General features: G+C 40.8%; 1 protein-coding gene across 8 annotated transcripts in view; it reads left to right on the top strand.

Moving 5' to 3' along the window:
* veph1 (ventricular zone expressed PH domain-containing 1) overlaps nt 1-20654 on the top strand; it is a 238005-nt gene that overhangs the window by 30370 nt on the left and 186981 nt on the right. For all 8 annotated transcript variants that reach the window (XR_009507288.1, XM_059946577.1, XM_059946567.1 and 5 more), the window contains exons 3-4: nt 1741-1956; nt 10191-10365. Coding sequence is in view for 7 of the 8 variants with exons in the window: in XM_059946577.1 (XP_059802560.1) it covers nt 1741-1956; nt 10191-10365 (391 nt within the window). In the remaining variant the exon portion in view is untranslated. The remainder of the gene's footprint in view (nt 1-1740; nt 1957-10190; nt 10366-20654) is intronic.

The raw sequence follows: 20654 nt of genomic DNA, 5'->3' as shown, positions 1-20654 counted from the left end.
GTCTTATTCAACACACAAAATTCTAAGGGCTCATGGCAAGTTAAACGATGAGCTGTTTCAGCTAGTGGGTGAATCCCAAATTGTATTTACAAGATAATGGGATAGTCATTTAAAATGGAGGGAATACAGCTTGTGAATTGTCAGTAGCAGGATGCTCTTGAGGTTAAATAATTGGCAATATTTAAAGTGGAGCTAGGTAAGTTTTTGAAAGATTGGGAATTGAGAGCTGTGAGCAACTGATGCTGAAGATTAGATGGATTTGGGGCTGATATCACTGATTATATTGAGGAGTCAGTCAGGCTTGAGGAGGCCAGGTATTGGTCTATTCCTGTTTTTTAAAATGTATTCTTGTGTTCTACAAGCCTGATTTTCAATGGAGCCCTGTCAGGATCAACTGTGTATGTTCTCTAATGTATGGCCAATTCGTAGCTCTTTCAATTCAAGGTGACACTTGAATGATTTCCATCTATGTATTTGTGCACAGCTCAGTCTGTGTGAGTGTGTGGACAGGGATAGGGAATGGTGAAAGACAGACATCCAGACCCTAACACTCAATCACTCCCAAATAACCACAAATAGTTTCTTTCCAACAGAAATCTTATCAACTGATATATGGAAGTGATTTTGTTAATGGATCATATTGCAGAGTCACACTTTTTTTTACTGGTGTGATGGAATGTATTTATCATTCAGTGACTATAACATTAAGAACTCTGCTACCTCTAGCTTGGCATAGATGAATTGTTAAATAAATGCAATGGGGCAGAGCTTGCTGACGCAGATCCCTGGCCAGATCTGCTGCTTCTGGTCTCTACATCTCCATGTTAGATGTGAAGACACTATCCAGTTGGTCCAAATGATCCTGGACTCCAGCATCATGGTCTGTGAGGCAACAGGGCTTCTGGTGATATAGTGAAGTAACTTTCCCAGAATGTGTTTTGAAAGATCTATGATCTGAGATTTGTCAAAACTGTTATCAGCCTGGCTAACTGTGCAGGCTGTGTCTAATTGTAATAGTTTATTAATTCCGCTGATATTCAGAGTCATTTTAAAAACTACTAAAATTGAAGTAATTTCTAAACTTAATTTCATTCACTATAAAATATGAGTTGGCCAAAAACCATAAACCAAAGGCCTTTTTCTATAACTTTATAAATAAATAATTATAACTATTAAATTAAAATAACAATCCTTAAAAATTAACCACTGATTACTCTCTGGCACCCAAAAAATTAACTAAGTATTTGAATGTTAATTACCTGAAAAGAATTATTGCAAAGTGCACTGATTTTGAAATAAATATTATTTTAATATTTTAGTGTTTCAATTTTGCTTCTATGTTACATTGATGTTCAAGGGGTTAGTCTTCTTAGAATTTTTTTTAAAAAAGCAAGTTTGTTTTATTCAACACCCTTATTTGCTATTTGTAAGAATTGCTTAATGTGATTAGGCATCTGCCCGGCATCATAACATTTTCTGCTTAAGAGCTGATGGTGGACATTGAATCTGTAGTATGGAACATTGGATCACTTGTGAGCAGTGGTGAGAGCTGTCAGTTCTTCACTGATCATATAATCCAAGAATTTATATTCCAAAGGTTGAGACAACATGGGTTAACATATCTAAGTCAGAATAGAAACTGATTTTGGCTACAGTGTTGCTCAGTGTTCAGGAAAATTAAGTTGTTTTATTTTGCATCTTAATGGAAAAAAAACCTACGATTTTGTTTCTTTTTGCCAGGACTATCTCACCAATGACAATGATCAGGCAGTGGTAGAAATCTGCATTACTCGAATCACCACTGCCATCAGGAAGACAAAATCTATTGAGAACCATGGAAAGGCTCTGGTAACATTGTGGGAATCTTGCTTGGAGCATAATTTGAAACCAGTCAGTAAGGATGAAGACACTCCACATGCTAAAATTGTTTCTGATGTGATGAGCTGCATCTTTCAAGTGAGTTTTGTTGTGTATGCTTGTGCAAAAAAAAATTAAAGGTTGCAGTTATGTATTCAAGCAGCACGCACAAAATTGTGGAGGAACTCAGCAGGCCAGGCAGCGTCTATGGAAAAGTGTAAACATCAATGTTTCAGGCCAAGAGCCTTCAACAGGACCAGATAATCGAAGAATTTCTATTCCAAAGGTTGAGACATCACAGTCCTGATAAAGGGTCTTGACCCGATACATCGACTGCTTACTCTTCTCCATAGACGCAGCTCAACCTGCTGAGCTCTCATTTTGCGCGTGTGGCTTGGATTTCCAGCATCTGATGATTTTCTCTTGTTAGTTTATATTTTTATGTTTGTTTTGATCCCAAAATATGTTAAAAATATTTTCAAACAGTAATGAGACTTAGTAAATTGATTAAAGTTGTGTTTGATCTTTTTCCTGTAAACAGCACTGAGTACCAAATGCCTCTGATTTAAAATGAATACAGAGGTGTGAAGCTAACTGCTCTGCCCACTCAATGCTGTCATGATTATGTTGCTGTATAATTGGGTTCTATACGAGTATAAGATGAATTTTAATATATTATATTTCATGGTCTGCGTTCCTGGACTTGGTTAAGGATGCTGATAAATATGCTGAGAATTCCAATTGACCAGTAAGAATGGAGCATTTACTGTGTAGAGCTAGAGCCTTGCATTTCAAGGCATAAATACAAAAGGGATGTTACTAGTTTGATGCCATACTTAAAAATGAAAATTAATCTGACACTGTTTTGATGATACAAAGGTAAATGGTATAAACTATTCATTCTTGGCAAGTCTGTTTTAAATAAACGTTAATTCTAGTGGACAATCCTGTGCAAATACATGTCTAAATTTGGGTGAAGCTCCACTTTCCTCAGCTGGACTCAGTGTGAAATAATAGTTTAATCCAGCTGTGCCTGTTCCGTATTGTTCAAATTGCTAGTGATTGGTTAATATCTGTGGTTGCATTTGTGTGCTGTCAGGGTCCCAGCAGTCTGTGGGACAATGTCAAACTAAAACCAGTCTTTAGAATGTAGGTACATAAGAAGTGGGTGCAAGTGTAGCCATTTTGCCTTCAAGCCTGGTCAGCAGTTCACCAAGGTGGAGATTTTCTTAATCTTGTTGCCAGATTTATCTAACTTGATCTCTTTGCCTTCCTAATTTCCTTCTTGGGGACAAAGGGAGTCACTCTGCTTGGCAGGTGAGACTTATGGCTGTGAAACAACCTCCAGTTTGGAGATCTTTTCCATGGTGGTTGTAGGGGTTGACTCCGAGACTGCAGGCAGTGGTTCCGACAGTGGTAGTCACCTTTCTTCTTCTTCCTTTTTCTTCTTCTAGTTTGTGCATCTTGATCTTGGGAAGGTGCAACTAGGTTACTGAAGTATTCTCTTATTAACCCCAGGGATGGAGAGATGCTGCCCTTGGCATTTTCAGGACGTGTTGGCATCTCGAACAGTGCATGACAAGCTGCTTGAACTGCTGATCTATCCCAGGCTACCAGATAAAGCTTTGAGCAACGCTTCCATTTTTGACCACACTTAGATGACCAACTTGTGCATTAGCTACTCCAGCACATCAGATCTCTGCATAGATAGTACAATAACTCTCATTCCCAAAGTAAGGCAACCCCTATCAAGGTCAAATTAAAACCAGCACTGGTAAAAATGGAGGAAGTAGAATCTCTGCTGCACATTCCAGCCATCTTGGGTTGCCATGTAGACCTGGGACAGTGTGGGGTCTTTTTTGGTTTCACTTTGGATCATCTCTGCCGTGATAGGGAGACTTCTGATCTGCACTAGGGAGATTGTCAAGAGGATTGTCCTCTTCAGTAAAATTTTCAGGTATCTCTTTTTCCAAGGGGAAAAGGGACAACCTAATAGCATTTTTCATGATCAGTCATCGTCTTGAATTTGATATTGTAATTGTGTCCTCCAAGACACAGAGCCCATCTCTGCATTTGTGCTGCTGCTGTTAGTGGAACACCCTTCTGTGGATTGAAAATGGACACCAGTGGTTGATGATCAATAATGAGGATAAACTCTCTCCCATACAGTTACTGGGTGAAATGTTTTACACCCCAAACAAGACTCAAGGCCTCTCTGTCAATCTATGCATAACTTACTCTGCATTGGTAAGGGAATGTGATGCAAAGGCTTTGGGGTGTTCACTTCCATCATTCATAACGTGATGTGACTGCACGAATACTATTAGGCAAGGCATTACAGCAAACTGAATAATGTGGATCATGTGTGAGTACAGCTTCTAATGGCACCATTTCCTTTGTTTTTTGGGAAGCCACCACACACTGATTTGTCCATTGCCATTTCTTCTCAATCTGTAGTAATGAGTTCAAAGGGTGGAGCACAGCAGCCAGGTGTGTTGGGAACCTGTTATAGTAATTGGCAAATCCTAAAAAAGACTGCACCTCTGACATGTACTTGGGCCTTGGTCTCAACACACTTGTGTGTGTCAGTAGTGTGACCACAGTAAATGATGCTTGGTTTAAAGAATTTGCTCTGTTGCATCAGTCTCTGAGCCCAACATCCTCTTATCTTTTTAACACTGTCTTGCTGATGTTCTTTTTCATCCTCACCAGTAACAATGATGTCATCCAGGTAACACTGAGTGTCTGGGCAGCCTTGTGGCACCTGGCCCATAGCTGTCTGTCAGAGTGCAGGTGCAGATGCTGCTCCAATTATAGTGACAAAAACCTTTGAGTGTTTATGGTGAAAAACATTTTGGATTCTTCTTCCATTCCCAGCTGTAGGTAGGCCCCAGCTAAGTGCTCTTCGCTGAAGTGTTTCCCTCCAGAAAGGTTTGCAAAGATACCTGATATCCTGGGCAGAAAATATTAATCTACTTTCAGTACTGGGTTGATGGTGACCTTAAAATCACCACAGAATCTGACAGCCTAATTCTTCCTTCCAGCTGGGACCACTGGTGTCCATGGGCTGCACTCAACTTTGGAAAGAATTCCTTCAGCCTCCATGCGATCTAGCTCACTGGCTACTTTATCATGGGTGGTATAAGGAATTGGATGAGGTTTGTAAAACTTGGGTGTAGCATTTTCATTTAATACCATTTTACCCTTGATAGGGTTGAGCTTTCAAATGCCATCTTTGAATGCTGTTGATGCTCGGGCATCATCCAGTACCTTTCTTAATTCGTTTTTAGTTGACTCTGTTATAGGGGATGTGGCGTGCAAATGGAGAATCAAGTTGTAGTTGTCTCAGCCAATCACGACCTGACAGTACTGGCCCTCCTGTTTTTACCACAAACAAGCTCAGTGTTCTTGTTGTATTTCATTGAATACCATTCCCACGGAAGTTAGCTTTTCTCCAGTATACGATCTTAATTACATATCTGCACGCTTCAGTTCAGATTCATTAACATCCCATTCAAACTCATTTTGTGGAATGACTGAAACAGCCGAGCCAGTGTCCAATTACGTTTTAATTAATTTGCTGTTCATTTCTGGTTTAAGCCATGTCTGTTGTTAGTTTTCACATTTAAATTTCAAGGCTACCCAGTCCTTTGTCACTCTCATAATTATCAGATTTATCACATTGGCATGTAGATTAGTGTTCTTTTTGAAACTGCAGCTTGAATTTTTATCTTTGTCTCTTCTCTGTGCAGTCCATTTATTTTTATCTGCCTTATGTTCCCTACTCTGTTGCATTTTCTGTAAGTTTTGCCTTTTATACCTTCATTGGCCTGGTGTATGTGAGCCCCTGCCACAATGGTAACAGCCAGGCAGGTTCTGTTCAGTCATTGCAAATTTGTTCACTCCCACTTCCATTCTTAACTGCAGCTCACTTGCGTCTCTGACTACTGCCTCCATTGATTCTGTGCTTTCAACTGCTCTCCTAAATCTGAGCCGTGCTTCAATTAGGAGCCTTTTTTGTATGTTTTCTTGTAAGATTTCAGAACCTAAATGATCATAAATTCATACCTAACCTGTTTCATCATTTTTCTTTCATGATGCTGGGGATAATGTGTTTTTATAACTTATGATCATACAGATTTCAATAGACATAGAATTCATAGATTATTTCTCATAATAATCAGTTATCTGTCAGGCCCCTTGAGGGCGCTAATGTCTACTGTTTTCATTTACCTTCTCAAATGGAGTCAACCCAATTGCAATTTTGCTGTTTCTTTCTTTGCCATTAGGTGGTGCTTTATATCAATGTTGTCAGCAAACACATCTAGTAGTGTTGGTCTATACACCTCTGAACTGCATTTTAATAAAAAAACAGAAAGAACATGTGAATTAGAATGTTAAAGGAAGGATTATGACAAATAAATTAAAACTAATACTTCACTGTTTAATTTTTCTTAAATAAAAGCAAACAATCCCCTTAATAAAGTGATTGCTGTGTTCCTATGTTAATTAACCCCTAGTTAATGGCAGCATTGTAAAGAAGTACCTCAGCAATATCTCAAACAAATTTTGATGAGCCCAAGACAGAGCAAGATATGTAGAGTAAAAGCAACACATAAAATGCTGGAGAAGCTCAGCAGGTCAAGCAGTATCCATGAAGGGGTATAAACAGTCAACATTTTGGACCTAGACCCTTCATTAGGACTCGTAAGGAAGGAGGAATAAGCCACTATGTAGAATAAGGTTAGCCTTGACAGGAAAGTCTTCGTGGTTATGAGGTTAATTAGCAAGTCAACCATATTTTTGACTTTCATAAACTAATAAGCCATCTACATGAAACTACAGAATGAAGTTGACCTCTTAGTAACAGATTTATCATTTTAATGTTTTCTGAGTCTAGAAACAGCAGCTTGTTGGTTTAATTAGACTGAGATTAGACTGTATGTTATCAAGTGCTGGGTAGCCTTCCTGCCCTTGGTGTCAGTTTATCGTAGTTAGTCTAATTTCATCCTCAAGTCTGTTGTTTCAAGCCCTTTGTAAACTTAAACTGGAAATCCATGCTGTAACTCTTTTAGTACATTCGTTCCAGTCACTTAGCAGTCTTTGCGTGGGGGAGGGTGGGGGACTTCCAGATAAAAATAATGGTACAGATTTAGATACTCCAGTCAGAGATTCTATAAAACAGCCGTGGACGCCAGAGTTTCTAAAACTGTAGATGACACAAAGCTTGACAATATTGTGAAGTGCCAAGAGCATGGTGATAAGTTACAAGAGTACAAACTGGCTGGTAGAATGGGCAGAAAAGTAGAAAGAATGAGGAAAATCAATATAGAATAAAAGATAGTATTTGAATAGGGTGCAGGAACAGGGGGACACAAGTCATAAAAACGTAAAAAGGTAGGCTCAGACATAGAACGTGATTAGTAAGAAATGCTTAATTCTGGGCCTTATCAATAAGTGAGTATAAGTTATGCGGAACCTTTGGGATATTGTGTTCATTGCTGTCAGAATAGAGGTTATTGTGTATGCACAAATACATATATACACAGGCTCAATGAAAAACACACTTGCAGCAGCGTCACTAGAACATAGCACCATACAGGCAGCATCGATAAGAAAGAAAACCATAAGTTAAACCATTTCCCCCCATTGAGGACACTTACAGCAGCAGATGCATAAAGAAGGCCTGGAAGATCAGCGGGGACACCAGTCACCCCGACCGTAAGCTGCTTCTGTCTGGCAAATGGTACCACAGTGTTAAAGCCAGGACCAACAGGTCAGCTTCTTTCTACAAGCCATTAGACTTATAAATTCTGTACATTGCGACGGAGTCATAATGCAAATATTTTTACTCCCTCGTTATGAGATGGATGTAAGAATTAAATGAATAAATAAATATAAATTCAAATTAACAAGGAAGAACAGAATTGGGACAAGATAGTCAATTTTAGTGCAAAATGTTCAAAGTGATCACGCTGTTGCTAAATTGTAGTGCTTAGGGTTTTGCTGGTTGGTTCAGAATCTGAATGATTCACAGGAAGTAGCTGTTCTTGAACCTGATGTTGTGAATTTAAGCCTTCTGTATCTGCTGCCCAATGGTAGCAGAGGGGAGATGACATGGCCTGGATGCTGGGGATCTTTAATGAGAGATGTTGCATCTCTGAGGAAACACCTCCTGCAAATGCCACTAAATAGTGGGGAGGGGTATGTCTGTGATGTACTGGGCAGGGTCCACTACTCTGAACTGGACCTTATCCCATTGATGGAGGGACTGCAGACCAGAAATCATGGTTACAGCATAAAGCATATAGAATTAATAGCAACAAGAGGGTAAAGCTTGTGTGTGGCATGCAGTTGGGTTTGGTCTTGCCTGCAGGTGTAGGGTGGGAAGGCAATGTGGAGTTCAAATGTTAATTGAATGGACTAATGAGACAAAAATTGCTAGTTTATGGCAGAAGAGCATGGGTAGAAATGTTGAGTATCTCTGGTAGAAAGACAATGCGATAGCAGTGGGTCTAATAGCCTCTTTCTGTGCAATGAACATTCCAAATTCTGCGATCATTATATTCCACCATCCATGGTGTATGGTGATAATTAGGGCCACAGAACCTAGTCAAAAAGACCTTTGGAAGAGTTCTGGATGTGGATTTTTGAATGCCAGTGTGGGGGTGTGAGATACATCCCAAGAAAGAAAGTGCAGTTGGATGGTGGCTGCATCTTGCACAAAGTGGACACTGCTGGAGAACTAAGGGTTAAATCAGTGAAGAAGAGGTAAGATTGTTTAGAAAATGGTGCTTGCTGATTGTTCATGGTAAAGCTGCCGTACAACAACAGCACTTAATCTGTCAGGAATAGATATCGGTGTTAAAAGTGAGAAAGAGGTACTACAGATATTAGAATCACTGAGTAGACTTGAGAACTGATGTAATCAATTGAAAAACAAGGAAATGGGCGAGAGAAAAACAAAAGTAAATAATGTGACTTAAACAGGAGATTCTGCAGATGCTGGATATCTTGAGAAAACACACACAAAATGGAGGAATCTCAGCAAGTCTGGCAGCATCTATTGAGGGGAATAAACAGTCAATGTTTTGGGCTGAGACCCTCTATCAAGAGAATTTCCTTCCTGAGAAAGACTGCGTGGTATTGACCTGGGAAAGGCTTGGAATCAATAGGAATATGGAGCAGTGAAGGTGTCTCGTGCTGGGGACAAATCATTGATGACAATACTGTGATGTTCAGAGGGAATGATAATCTGTGAAATGGTAAATTCAAATTCTATAAATAAAAGAGAAGGGAGCTTGAGAGTTAAGCTAATAGCATTGAGCTCTTTAGGTTTCAGTGCTGAGAGGAGGAACAGAGCTTCCTTTGTAATTAATATATCAGATGAGGTAAGTGAGAGGTGACACTGGCGGTCAACCAGTTCAAATGAGGTGCGAGAATGAATCCAATGGCATTTGACCTATATGAGAAAAGTTAGTGGTGGATTAGAGGAAATATCAGTGATCAGAAGGGTGTGATACAGGAAGGGTGAAATCCGAGGCCGACTCCATTTAGGGTGAACTGGACTTGGAGACTGAATGTGGCAAGAGGTCTGTAGCTTTGTATTTGCCAAAGATACTTTAATGGTCAAAGGCAGAGCATGGGAGATGAACAAAGATCATAGCAAAGGTAATGTTGCCGTCATTTGACACATATAATAGGTAGCTGAGCGAATCAAGCAAAAATTAATATGTTGCAAATAAAGTGAAGAAGACACAAACAGAAAAAGTATATTTTTCATATTAACGAGCAGTCTGGCCAATTAATTTTTTAAAAAAGCAAACATATTAGTCAAGCCAGAAAAGAAAATGTTGCAGGAAATGAGGACTGTCAATATTGTGTTTCTTATGAGTCAAGATGCAGCTGTTCCCATGAAAAATATCTCTGCTCCAAAACAAAATGTGCAGAAATTATCACCTATGATTTTTTTTCCTCTACATTTTGCAAGTTTATTGTTTCCACAGTGAGCAATTCTGCATGCTCCCTAAAGCTGACTTGGAAATTTTTGTTTTATGACGCTTGTTAACCTTAACAAATTTATGACAGTCTTGTTTTACTTCCTGAAATTTACCATCATGAATATATTTCATTTGAATAGTGAAAGTAAGTGAAACTTAATAAAAACAAATAATTGATACATGATTACCAAGCTTCATTGTTTTATGAAAAAGTGTATTTTACTGTAATTCCCAGATTCCAGTTTGTTCACTGACAATAAATCTGCCAGGTTTTGCAATTTGAATAATATTAAAATCTGTATTTAACTGCTCACACTTTCTTTGTTTTATCAGAACTACAGTAATCCAACAGTAATGGCTCTTGCTGTCCCTGTCGCAGTGAAATTCCTGGAGATGGGTAACAAAGAACTCTCCCGGAACATGTCTAATTATCTCTCACTTGCAGCCATCGGCAAACCAGAGATCCTGGCAAAGCATGCAGAAACAATTGTAAACAGTGTGCTTCAAGGTGAGTTGAACTTGTCCCTATATATACAACTGTAATTTCCTGTCTGGCAATGTGGCGACTCTAAGTTCTACTTCTAGATTTCATCTTATAACCTGGCCTGACACACCAATATATTGCCGAAAGTGGTGCTCTTGATTTCTGAATAAGCGATTACACCGAGTCTGCTCAGGTGAATGTAAAAGGCTGTGTGTGAAGAAGAGTAGTTTTGTTCCCAGTCCGTTGTAGACAGCTATTAACTCTTTGGCTAGAGTCATGCAGACTAATCTTTCTCCATGTTATTTGTGGGATCTTTCTGTGTACCAGTTGGCTATCATTTTTCCTTACATAATAAAAGGGCCCAAAATTTCAAGTGTTATTGAGGATGTAAATGTCTCCACTTAAAGTGTAGGGTCTTACTTTGTTTCCTCAGATGCTTTCATGCTGTTTATGTGTAAGCATTGCAGTAAATTGCAATGCAGTAATCTTTCTATGTCCTGTCCTATACTGCGACAAGACATAAAAGAATTTGGGTCTTGTCCATCCTTATCCTTTGGTCTCATGATGATCCATGGTGTCAACCTTCTGCGTAATGGCTGTTTAGGTTTCTGCGTTAAAATTCCTCCTATCCATTGGAATAGTGTGATAGGCAATATTTATCACCTAGACCCTCTGTCGGTTGGTGGCACAGTGACATCAGCGCCAGACTCCGGAATGGAGGTTCCCGGGTTCGAATCCAGTCAGGACGTTCCCGAATACACTTTCCATTCATGCCAGGTTGAGTGTTGAGCTCGCAACTCAACCTCGTAAAATAAAGAAAAAAATACTGCAAAATGTCTGTGTGACATGCAGCCTTTCGTTCTGCGCCTTGTAAGGCATGAAAATGCCTGACGCTGGCCTCTCAGGCCTGAGTGGACGTCATAATCATCATTATCCCTCTGTTAACTAGCATTTTTTTAGTTGGCTGGTTGAAGAATTATTAGGGAAAGCACAGTGAGAGTCAATAAAATGTCAGTTATATCAGATGAAGTGAAATGAAAGGGGAGTGAAAGCAGATTTAGATTGAGAGATAGCAGAAAGAAAAGTGTATTTCAGTTCTAAAATTTGCATTTGCAGAAGTTGATTTTCAATGGCACAGAAATAAGTCGGGCAGTTTTTCAAACCGATTGCCCCATTTCCAGGGTGTTTGTACACTAGTAATCAAGTGCTAACCTCAGCTGGTGAATAGGGTCTGCATCAGTGCAGTTTGTGTTTGTCCGTTTCCAGCAAGATACTGTCACTGTGCAGCTTCAGATGAGCAGCACTTCTCTGACAGCCACTCCTGACTGCCAGTGCTCTTGGATTTCAAGATTAACGAGGCTGAATGTTGTTAGCCTCATCACTGGGCTGGATCATCCAACTGTATATCTACCTGCCACTCAACTCTTATTGCAGGAACAATTAATGTTCCTAGGCCGCCTCCCAGTTGTACCCAGCAGCCTAATTTAGTGATAACTACCCTGCCAATTTGGTGGCATTGCCCTACAGGACAGATTGGCAGTCACGTGACCATTCTCCTGTGCTCTGATGTCATTGTTGAAGACATGCCCAAAACTGGATGATTGGTGAAATAGTCCATTGAATGGCCAGTGCTAAACCAAAAAGCCTTGAGAGTTTCCTTCTCTCTTGTCTGTGGTATCAGGTTGGAAGCGAACCAGTATTGTACAATGGGATGTGAGAATATTTCTGACGTTCCCTTTATAGGTGTGCAGCATCAACGCTCGCTGCAGCAGAAATAAGCAACTGGAAAATCTTATCTAGACTTGTAACTGCTGCAAGTAGGAAGGTCGGCAGTATCCCTCACAGGACATCAATCTGCTGTCCTTTCAACAGCCCATTCACGCACAAGGCAGATCCCTCGCTGGCCATGAGTGCTATTGACTGCTAGTTAGACACTCCCCTCCCCTCCACTTCCACTCCTCAACCCTCCCTTTCTGGTTCTGTTTCCATCTGCCATTCATCCCTTTTTCCGCTCCCCCTTCCAATGGTGTGGGGGGAGACGGGTGAGTAAAAACTTGGGAAGTTGATTGGTGAAAGAGATACAGGGCTGAAGAAGGGGCAATCTAATAGGAGAGGACAGAAGAGCGAAGGAGAAGGGAAAGGATTACCAGAGGGAGGTGTTGGGCAGGTAAGGAGATAAGAGAGGGAAAAGGGAATGGGGAATAGTGAAAGGGGGTTGGGGGCATTCCCAGAAGTTTAAGAAATCGATGTTCCAGCCGTCACGTTGGAGGCTACCCAGACGGAATATAAAGTTTTGCTCCTCCAACCTGAGCGTGGCCTCATTGGGACAGTAGAGGAGGCTGTGAACTGACATGTTGGAAGGGAATGAGTGGCCAGTGGGAGATCCCGCTTGTTCTGGCAGATGGAGTGCAGGTGCTCGGCAAAGTGGTCTTGAACTTCTGGTAATGCCCATTCCCTTCACCAATCCCCATTCCCTTTTCCCTCGCTCACCTAATCTCCTTACTTGCCCATCACCTCCAATTGCCGCAAGCTTGTTCCCCTTGTTCTGTGGAGAGATAGGAGGCAAGGCAGCTGCGTCGCTTCAAGGCCTCAAGCCGTGGGCTTGCCTGATGCTGCAGTCTAGGTGAGGAGACACCAGAGTGTCATCTGAGCTCAGTTGAGGGTGGCCTTCCATCGGTGCTGCCCTCCAGTGTTGGATCGGTAAAATGGCAGGCTGGAGTGCCAGGAACCATTTGTAGGACTTGCCACTCGAGTATTGGACTAAATATGTATTCTCTTGTTTCGTTCTCCTCTCCCCCTCTCCCTCGTGCATGTACGTTTTTGCACGTTGGCCCCAGAGGAATACTGTCTCGTTTGGCTCTATTCATGCATTGATTTAATGATAATTAAATTGATTTGATTTTTCTTGTCAGACAATGGACTGGTAAAATGAAATCAGATCCAGAACAAAGTGATACCTTAATCCGAGCTAGATTAAATTGGTTTACTGACACAGCTATTGTTGAGTGGAAGTGATGAAATAGACAGCCACATTTTCACACATTTTCTATTTTTCTGAAATGAACTGGACAATTGGAGAATGTTTGCTGCTCTGTTCCAGGCATTTATTATACCTAGTTTAATCTCTGACTTCAAAGGATTAAAATTAATCATTAATGGAAAGGGCAAAGACAAACCAGCAATGCATCCTGTTTTAGTCTTATGAGTGTGAACTAATCAAGATTTTTGATTTGTCTTTTGAAACATTTCAGTTAATTACATTAACTAGTTGTCTGAAAGTATTAATTCCTCCATTATTGATGCTGCTATCATTTTCATATCCATTTGTCATTTCCCGAACATCACCCCATCTTCCCGCTGCCTTAACAGTGATAGAGTTCCTTTTGTCCTTATCTAACACCCCATCAACGTCCACACACCAACACAACCTTCACAACTTCCAGCATCTCCAAAGGGATCCCACCACTAAACATATCTTTACCTCCTACCCTCACCACCTCCACTTTCCACAGGGATCACTCTCTCTGCTATTGCCTTGTCCATTTGTCCCACCTACTTAATCTCCCTCCCTGCATTTAGCCCTGCAAACAGCCTACGTGCTACACCTGCCTATACACTTCCTCCCTCATCTCCATTCAGGGTTCCGAACAGTTCCTCTGGGTGTGGCAACACTTCACCTGTGAATCTGCTGGTGTCATCTGTTGTGTCCAGTGCTCCCAATGTGGCCTCCTCTACACTACAGAGATCCAATGTAAGTTGAAGGAGTGCTTCATCAAGCACCTCCACTCCATATGCCACGAGCAGAATTTCTTGATGGCCAAACACTTTAATTCCAATTCCCATTCCTGTTCTGACATTAGTCCATGGCCTCCTCTTGTGCTAAGATGGGGGCCACTCTCAGGGTGGAGGAACAACAGGTTAACAGTGATAGATTTGTTATCTCCTGGGTAGCCCCCAATCTGATGGTATGAATATTGATTTCTCCTTCCTGTAAACTAATTCCCCCCCCTTTCTCTATCCTCCACTCTGATCTTTTACCTTTTCTGTCTTGCCTATCTATTTCCCCTGAATCCCTTCCTCCTTCCCTTTCTCCCATGGTCCACTTCAATTGGATTCCTTCTGCTTCAGCCCTTTTACCTTTCCCACCCACCTGGCTTTAACTATCATCTTCCAGCTAGCCTCCTTCCCCTCCCCCCCACCTTTTTATTCTGGCATCTTCCCCCTTCCTTCTGCGTCTTGGCCCGAAATATCAACTGTGTGTTTGTTTCTGTGGACGCTGCCTGGCCTACTGAGTTCTTCCAGCATTTTGGATTTCCAGCATCTGCAGACTTTCTCATGTTTATCAGGGAATTACGTAATTGTATTCTTTCCCATGTTTCAGACAGATCACAGCAAGGATTTATGGTCCATTTGCTTCACTTCCCCCGCCGCCCCTACGCAAGTCTTATGTATCACTCCCCCCCCTTTTGTCATTGCGAAGACTTCCTTTATATTTAATCTTTATCTTCACTTGTAGGCATTAATTCTGCATGCAATGTCCTTCAAACACAACAATCTGTTCAGATGTTACCACCTATATGACAAGCACAGAAATCTATGCTGCTGGGTTCACAAGTGAATAAATCAAATTCCTCAGTTAATAGTTGGAATTCTGAGGTGCTTATTTCTTGATTTGAAGGCTGAATGTATGTGTGCATGTGTGTCCATGTTTAGTGAGGGTATTGCATTGAACACCAGGTCTGTGTATATTACTATAAGATTTGCAAAAGAACATAAGTTAATTAGAAATAACTTAAAATTCTTAAAATAATTAGAAATATTAACCTAAGGCAAAATTAATTTGAATAGGAACTTGCCTTATCCTTTGCCATTTGGGATTGCTGATGACTAGTGCCCTATAAAACCTGGCTGATTTGCTGAAAGGGACTGCATTCAGTTGAGACAAATCTTGGAAGTAATAGATATCTGAATATTTAAGGTAATGCTTGGATTCACAGCCAAACCTAGTTTCAGTGTAAATCAGTGTTGTTAATGTCACAGAAGGCTGCTATAAAGGGATGAAGGCTGCCAACTTGAAAAATAATTGCTGAAGTTGGGGTTGAATTGCTCTAGTGATCAAAATCAACATCAACAAAAGTCAAGTATTACATTAAAATTTATTTCTAAAAAACCAGATGCTGAAAATTTAAAATAAACACTGAAAATGCTGAAATCATTCAACAGTTCAAGCAGAGTTTGTGGAAAGAAAAACAGCTGACATTTTAGTCCTTGATCTGAAATGTCAACTGTCTCCTGTTCCACAGAGACTTCCTGATCTGCTTAAGGGTTTCCAGCATTTTCTGCTCTTATTTGATCCAGATATTGTAGATGCTGAGGGAAAAAAGCAGAAAGAGATGAAAGTATTCGGAACAGCACATTAGCCAATCTCTGAGTAAAGAGAAAGGGATCATCTCAAGTTGGTGACATTTGAACAAAAGCTCCGTGTTCATCGGTCCCTTAGTTTAAGAGTGATAAATATGAAAACAGTATAAGACTGTTCTAGTTCTGCAAGAACTGAAGAAACAATAGTTAGTGTTCCTGGCATCCAAATAATATTTGAGTCACATCTTATATATTACCATGGAATTGAGATTATGGGTGTCTCCGGCATAATTCGGAGGGTTGTGTTCCTAGTGTAGGAGCCATATATCTATATGTTGTCTGTCTGTACTCTTATTTGTGTTACACATCCTCACTCTTGGTTAAGGAAATTTGTCACGTGTGTTTGGCTGGAAGTTAGCAAGCAGTGCACAACATTGGGTGGTGATAAAAATAAATGAATAAAGCCACCTGTTCACCTGATTGGCAGCACAGAGAGGGGTTGAGTAGGATCTATATATCTTTTGTTGACTGTTCAAACTTGTTTGAATATGATCCAATTACACAAGTTTTGTCTGTTTTGTTTTACATGAATTATGGAAGAGTCGAATGATTTTACTGTTGGTCCGTAATAGTGGATTAAACATACTTTTTCCACTAGAATCAGTTAGTTGGAAGTGCATTATTGCCTCTCAGTTTGTTTCCAAGTAGTCGCTACACCCAGGAAACAGACTATATGACAACGATCTATTTTTTGTCCTCCCATAATGTGAGTTGAAAACATAATTGGTGTACAGGTTTTTTGAAAATAAATCCTATGACAGTGGAGTTTATTCTATATCACAATTGCTTTTGGGTAGTTATTTGTAAAGGGCTGATACCTGAATGGACATAACAGCAGTGTCACCAGTACTCAGGCAAAACGTGCTCCAAAACGCCAGTGATCTTATCTAGTCTGCTCTGGTTTCACCGAACTGATACTTCCTGGTTTTGAATGCAATGGCAGTGTCTTCCTGCTCCCAGTCTTCTGTGAATAGCAAGAGAAACTGTGTGGTGGCTGTAGGTTGGGAATCTCCTGAAAATCTGCAATGTAAAAGAATAACAAGAGCATGTTACTGGTAATAAATGGTGGGGTCAACATTCATCAGATATATCCTTGCAGGCAAAGACAAAAGCAATTGCAAGTTGTGAAGATGTGATTGACCTTTTTGGACAATCAGTGATGAAACATATCACTCCTGCCTGTGATGTGACAGTCCAGTTTGCCTACCAGAGCACCAGGTCCACAGCAGATACCATCTCATTGGCTCTTCATTCAGCCTTGGAACAGCTGGTCAGCAAAGATGCATACATCAGGTCCAGGAACATTTATTCTCCCTCAGCCATCAAGCTCTTGTAGCAAAGGGGATAACTTCACTTGCCATATCATTGAACTGTTCCCACAACCTATGGACTCACTTCAGGAATTCTTCATCTCCTTGACATTTATTGCTAATTTATTTATTCTCACAGTTTGTTGTATTTTGCACACTGGCTGAACACCCAGCTGGTGCAATCTTTCATTGATTCTATTATGATAATTATTCTACTATTGATTATTTGAGTAAATTAATCTGGTTGTATACGGTGACACTTTGTACTTTGATAATAAATTTACTTTGAACTATGGATTTGTCTTTGAGTGAGAGAGAGAGTTATTGTATTGAAGAATATGAATGCTGTAACTATCCATGATATTGAGATTTAGTTGCAAATATTCAGGCTCATTCATCTTGACATATCATATTATAAGACCGTAAGATATAGAAGCAGAAGTAGGCCAATCGGCCCATCGAGTCTACTCCGCCATTCAATCATGGGCTGATACAACTTTTCCAGTCATTCCCACTCCCCTGCCTTCATCCCATACCCTTTAATGCCCTGACTAATCAAGAACTTATCTACCTCTGCCTTAAATACACCCAGTGGCTTGGTCACCACAGCTCCCCGTGGCAATAAATTCCACAGATTTACCACCCTCTGACTAAAGTAATTTCTCTGCAGCTCAGTTCTAAATGGACATCCTTCAATCCTGAAGACGTGCCCTCTTGTCCTAGAATACCCTACCATGGGAAATAACTTTGCCATATCTAATCTGTTCAGGCTTTTTAACATTTGAAATGTTTCTGTGAGATCCCGCCCCCCCCCATTCTCCTGAACCCCAGGGAATACAGTCCAAGGAATTGAATTTAGGAGCTGAGAGGTAATGTTGCAGCTATATAGGACCCTGGTCAAACTCCACTTGGAGTACTGTGCTCAGTTCTGGTCACCTCACTACAGAAAGGATGCGGAAGCCATAGAAAGGGTGCAGAGGAGATTTACAAGGATGTTGCCTGGATTGGGGGCCATGCCTTATGAAAACAGGTTGAGTGAACTCGGCCTTTTCTCCTTGGAGCGAAGGAGGATGAGAGGTGACCTGATAGAGGTGTACAAGATGGCATTGATCATTTGAATAGTCAGAGGCTTTTTCCCAGGGCTGAACTGGTTGCCACAAGAGGACCACAGGTTTAAGGTGCTGGAGAGTAGGTACAGAGGAGATGTCAGGGGTAAGTTTTTTTACTCAGTGGTGAGTGCATGGAATGGGCTGCTTGTAATGGAGGTGGAGGCAGATACAATAGGGTCTTTTAAGAGGTATTTAGATAGGTACATGGAGATTAGTGAAATAGAGGGCTATAGGTAAGCTTAGTAATTTCTAAGGTAGGGACATGTTTGGCACAACTTTGTGGGCCAAAGGGCCTGTATTGTGCTGTAGGTTTTCTATGTTTCTATGTTTTAAGAGCTGCCGGATGTTCCTCATACAGTAACCCTTTTATTCCTGGAGTCATTCTTGTGAATCTCCTCTGAACCCTCTCTAATGTCAGCATATCCTTTCTAAAATAAGGAGCCTAAAACTGCACACAATACTCCAAGTGTGGTCTCACGAGTGCCTTATAGAGCCTCAACATCACATCCCTGCTCTTATATTCTATACCTCTAGAAATGAATGCCAACATTGCATTCATCATCTTCACAACTGACTCAATCTAGAGGTTAACCTTTAGGGCATCCTGCACAATGACTCCCAAGACCCTTTGTGTCTCTGCATTTTTATTTCTCTCCCATTTGCCCGTTTATTTCTTCCACCAAAGTGCATGACCATACACTTTTCAACATTGTATTTAATTTGCCACTTCTTTGCTCATTCCCCTAAACTATCTAGGTTTCTCTACAGGCTCTCTGTTTCCTCAACACTACCCGCTCCTCTGCCTATCTTTGTATCATCAGCAAATTTAGCCACAAATCCATCAATACCATGGTCCAAATCATTACCATACATGCAACGACCCCTGTGGAACTCCACTGGTAACCGGCAGCCAGCCAGAATAGGATCCCTTTATTCCCACTCTCTGCTTTACTGAAATACTAGGTCATTGTATTTCATTCAGCACCACCCCCATTTGAGATGCGATTGCTTCGTGAAGGTAGGCTGAGTGATCGCATCTTGCACGTCTCAGCTCAGGTTGAGCCTCCTCTACTCCCTTGTTCACCAGAATACTGAGGTGGGTGTCAGAAATCAGCAGAGCTGCACCCTCTTTGCTCCAATGCCATACTGGTGGAGTTATCTGAATGTTGACAGTGGTAGCACACATACTTCCTGGAGGATCTTGGTTTAATGGAGAATGCTTTCCTGACTTCAGTCAATGTGAGGCTAATGGCTGGAATTACATTAGTAATTGTTAGGATGTGGACAAGATGCCATTTAAAACAGCAATGGAGTGTACAGACATATTTGAACTCTTGCACAAGCATCACAGTTCAATTTTGTACCCAGTCTGTCACAGCCTGGGGGGTCTCATAGTTGTACTTCTGTTGTTTGCTGTCAGGTAGTGGATAGCAGTTTCCCCTGGTATTCCCATTATTTTATGAATATATTCCAGTTTATTGATGCGAATCAATGGACCAAGCTGGCAATAAATTCACAGATTTGGCTGATTCAAAGCTCAGTAATTTGGTAAATATTAAGGAATTTAACATGAATCTGAAAATCAAGGGCAGATGCTGAACAAATGGAACTTAATGCAGAACATTGTTGTGGCTAATTTTAATGGAAATTTCAGTAGGATAAGAGTCATTTAAAAATGTATTAAAATTATTCCAAATAGCTTTGCCAAAGCACTTAGGGCCAAGGATATTGTCTTGAATAAAAAAAGTCAGGTCCTATATCAACTCCTGCCCAACCAGCTATTTATCCAGCCCTCCATCAAAGTTGATGATATCACCCTTGAAAATGTAGACTTCTTCCCCTATCTTGGCAACTTTCTCTCTTCAAAAGTGGACATTGACTCAGAAGATTAACCACTGCCTGAGTAGTGAAAAGAGTCTTTGAAGACCGTGGCCTTGAGGTCCAAACAAAACCTTTGGTCTATAGAGCAGTCGTACTTCCTACGTTACTGTATGGAGCTGAATCATGCACCAGCTGCAGTAGGCACCTGAAAGCCTGGACCAATATCACCAAAGAGCCTTACAAAGGATCTTAAGGATCAGCTGGAAGGACATTCGCAGTAACACCAGCATACTGGAGGAGGTCAACATGGACAGCATCTCCAGATGATAAAGTAACATGAACTCCGGTGGATAGGTCATGTTGTTTGGATGCTTAACTCACATTCCCCCAAACAGATCCTTTCCTCCCAGTTGAAGGAAGGGAGTGCCTGGGCAAAGGAAGCACTTTAAAGAAAACATATAAAAATTAGCCTGAATAAATTCTATACTACATTTCAAAACTGGGACGACATTGCACTCAATTGATACACCTGGAGCAAATCTGTTCAAGAGGGAGCTGCGTTTCATGCGAGTGACCTCCGTTCTACCGCAAAGAGCAAGTGCCAAATGCAAAAGGAAACAGAACAAGCAAAAGACCCAACCACCAACCCCAG

Source organism: Hypanus sabinus, chromosome 2 (assembly GCF_030144855.1).
Source record: "Hypanus sabinus isolate sHypSab1 chromosome 2, sHypSab1.hap1, whole genome shotgun sequence".
Classification (NCBI taxonomy): domain Eukaryota; kingdom Metazoa; phylum Chordata; class Chondrichthyes; order Myliobatiformes; family Dasyatidae; genus Hypanus; species Hypanus sabinus.
Note: the sequence above shows the minus strand (reverse complement) of the source record. Positions and strands in the feature narration are given on the sequence as shown.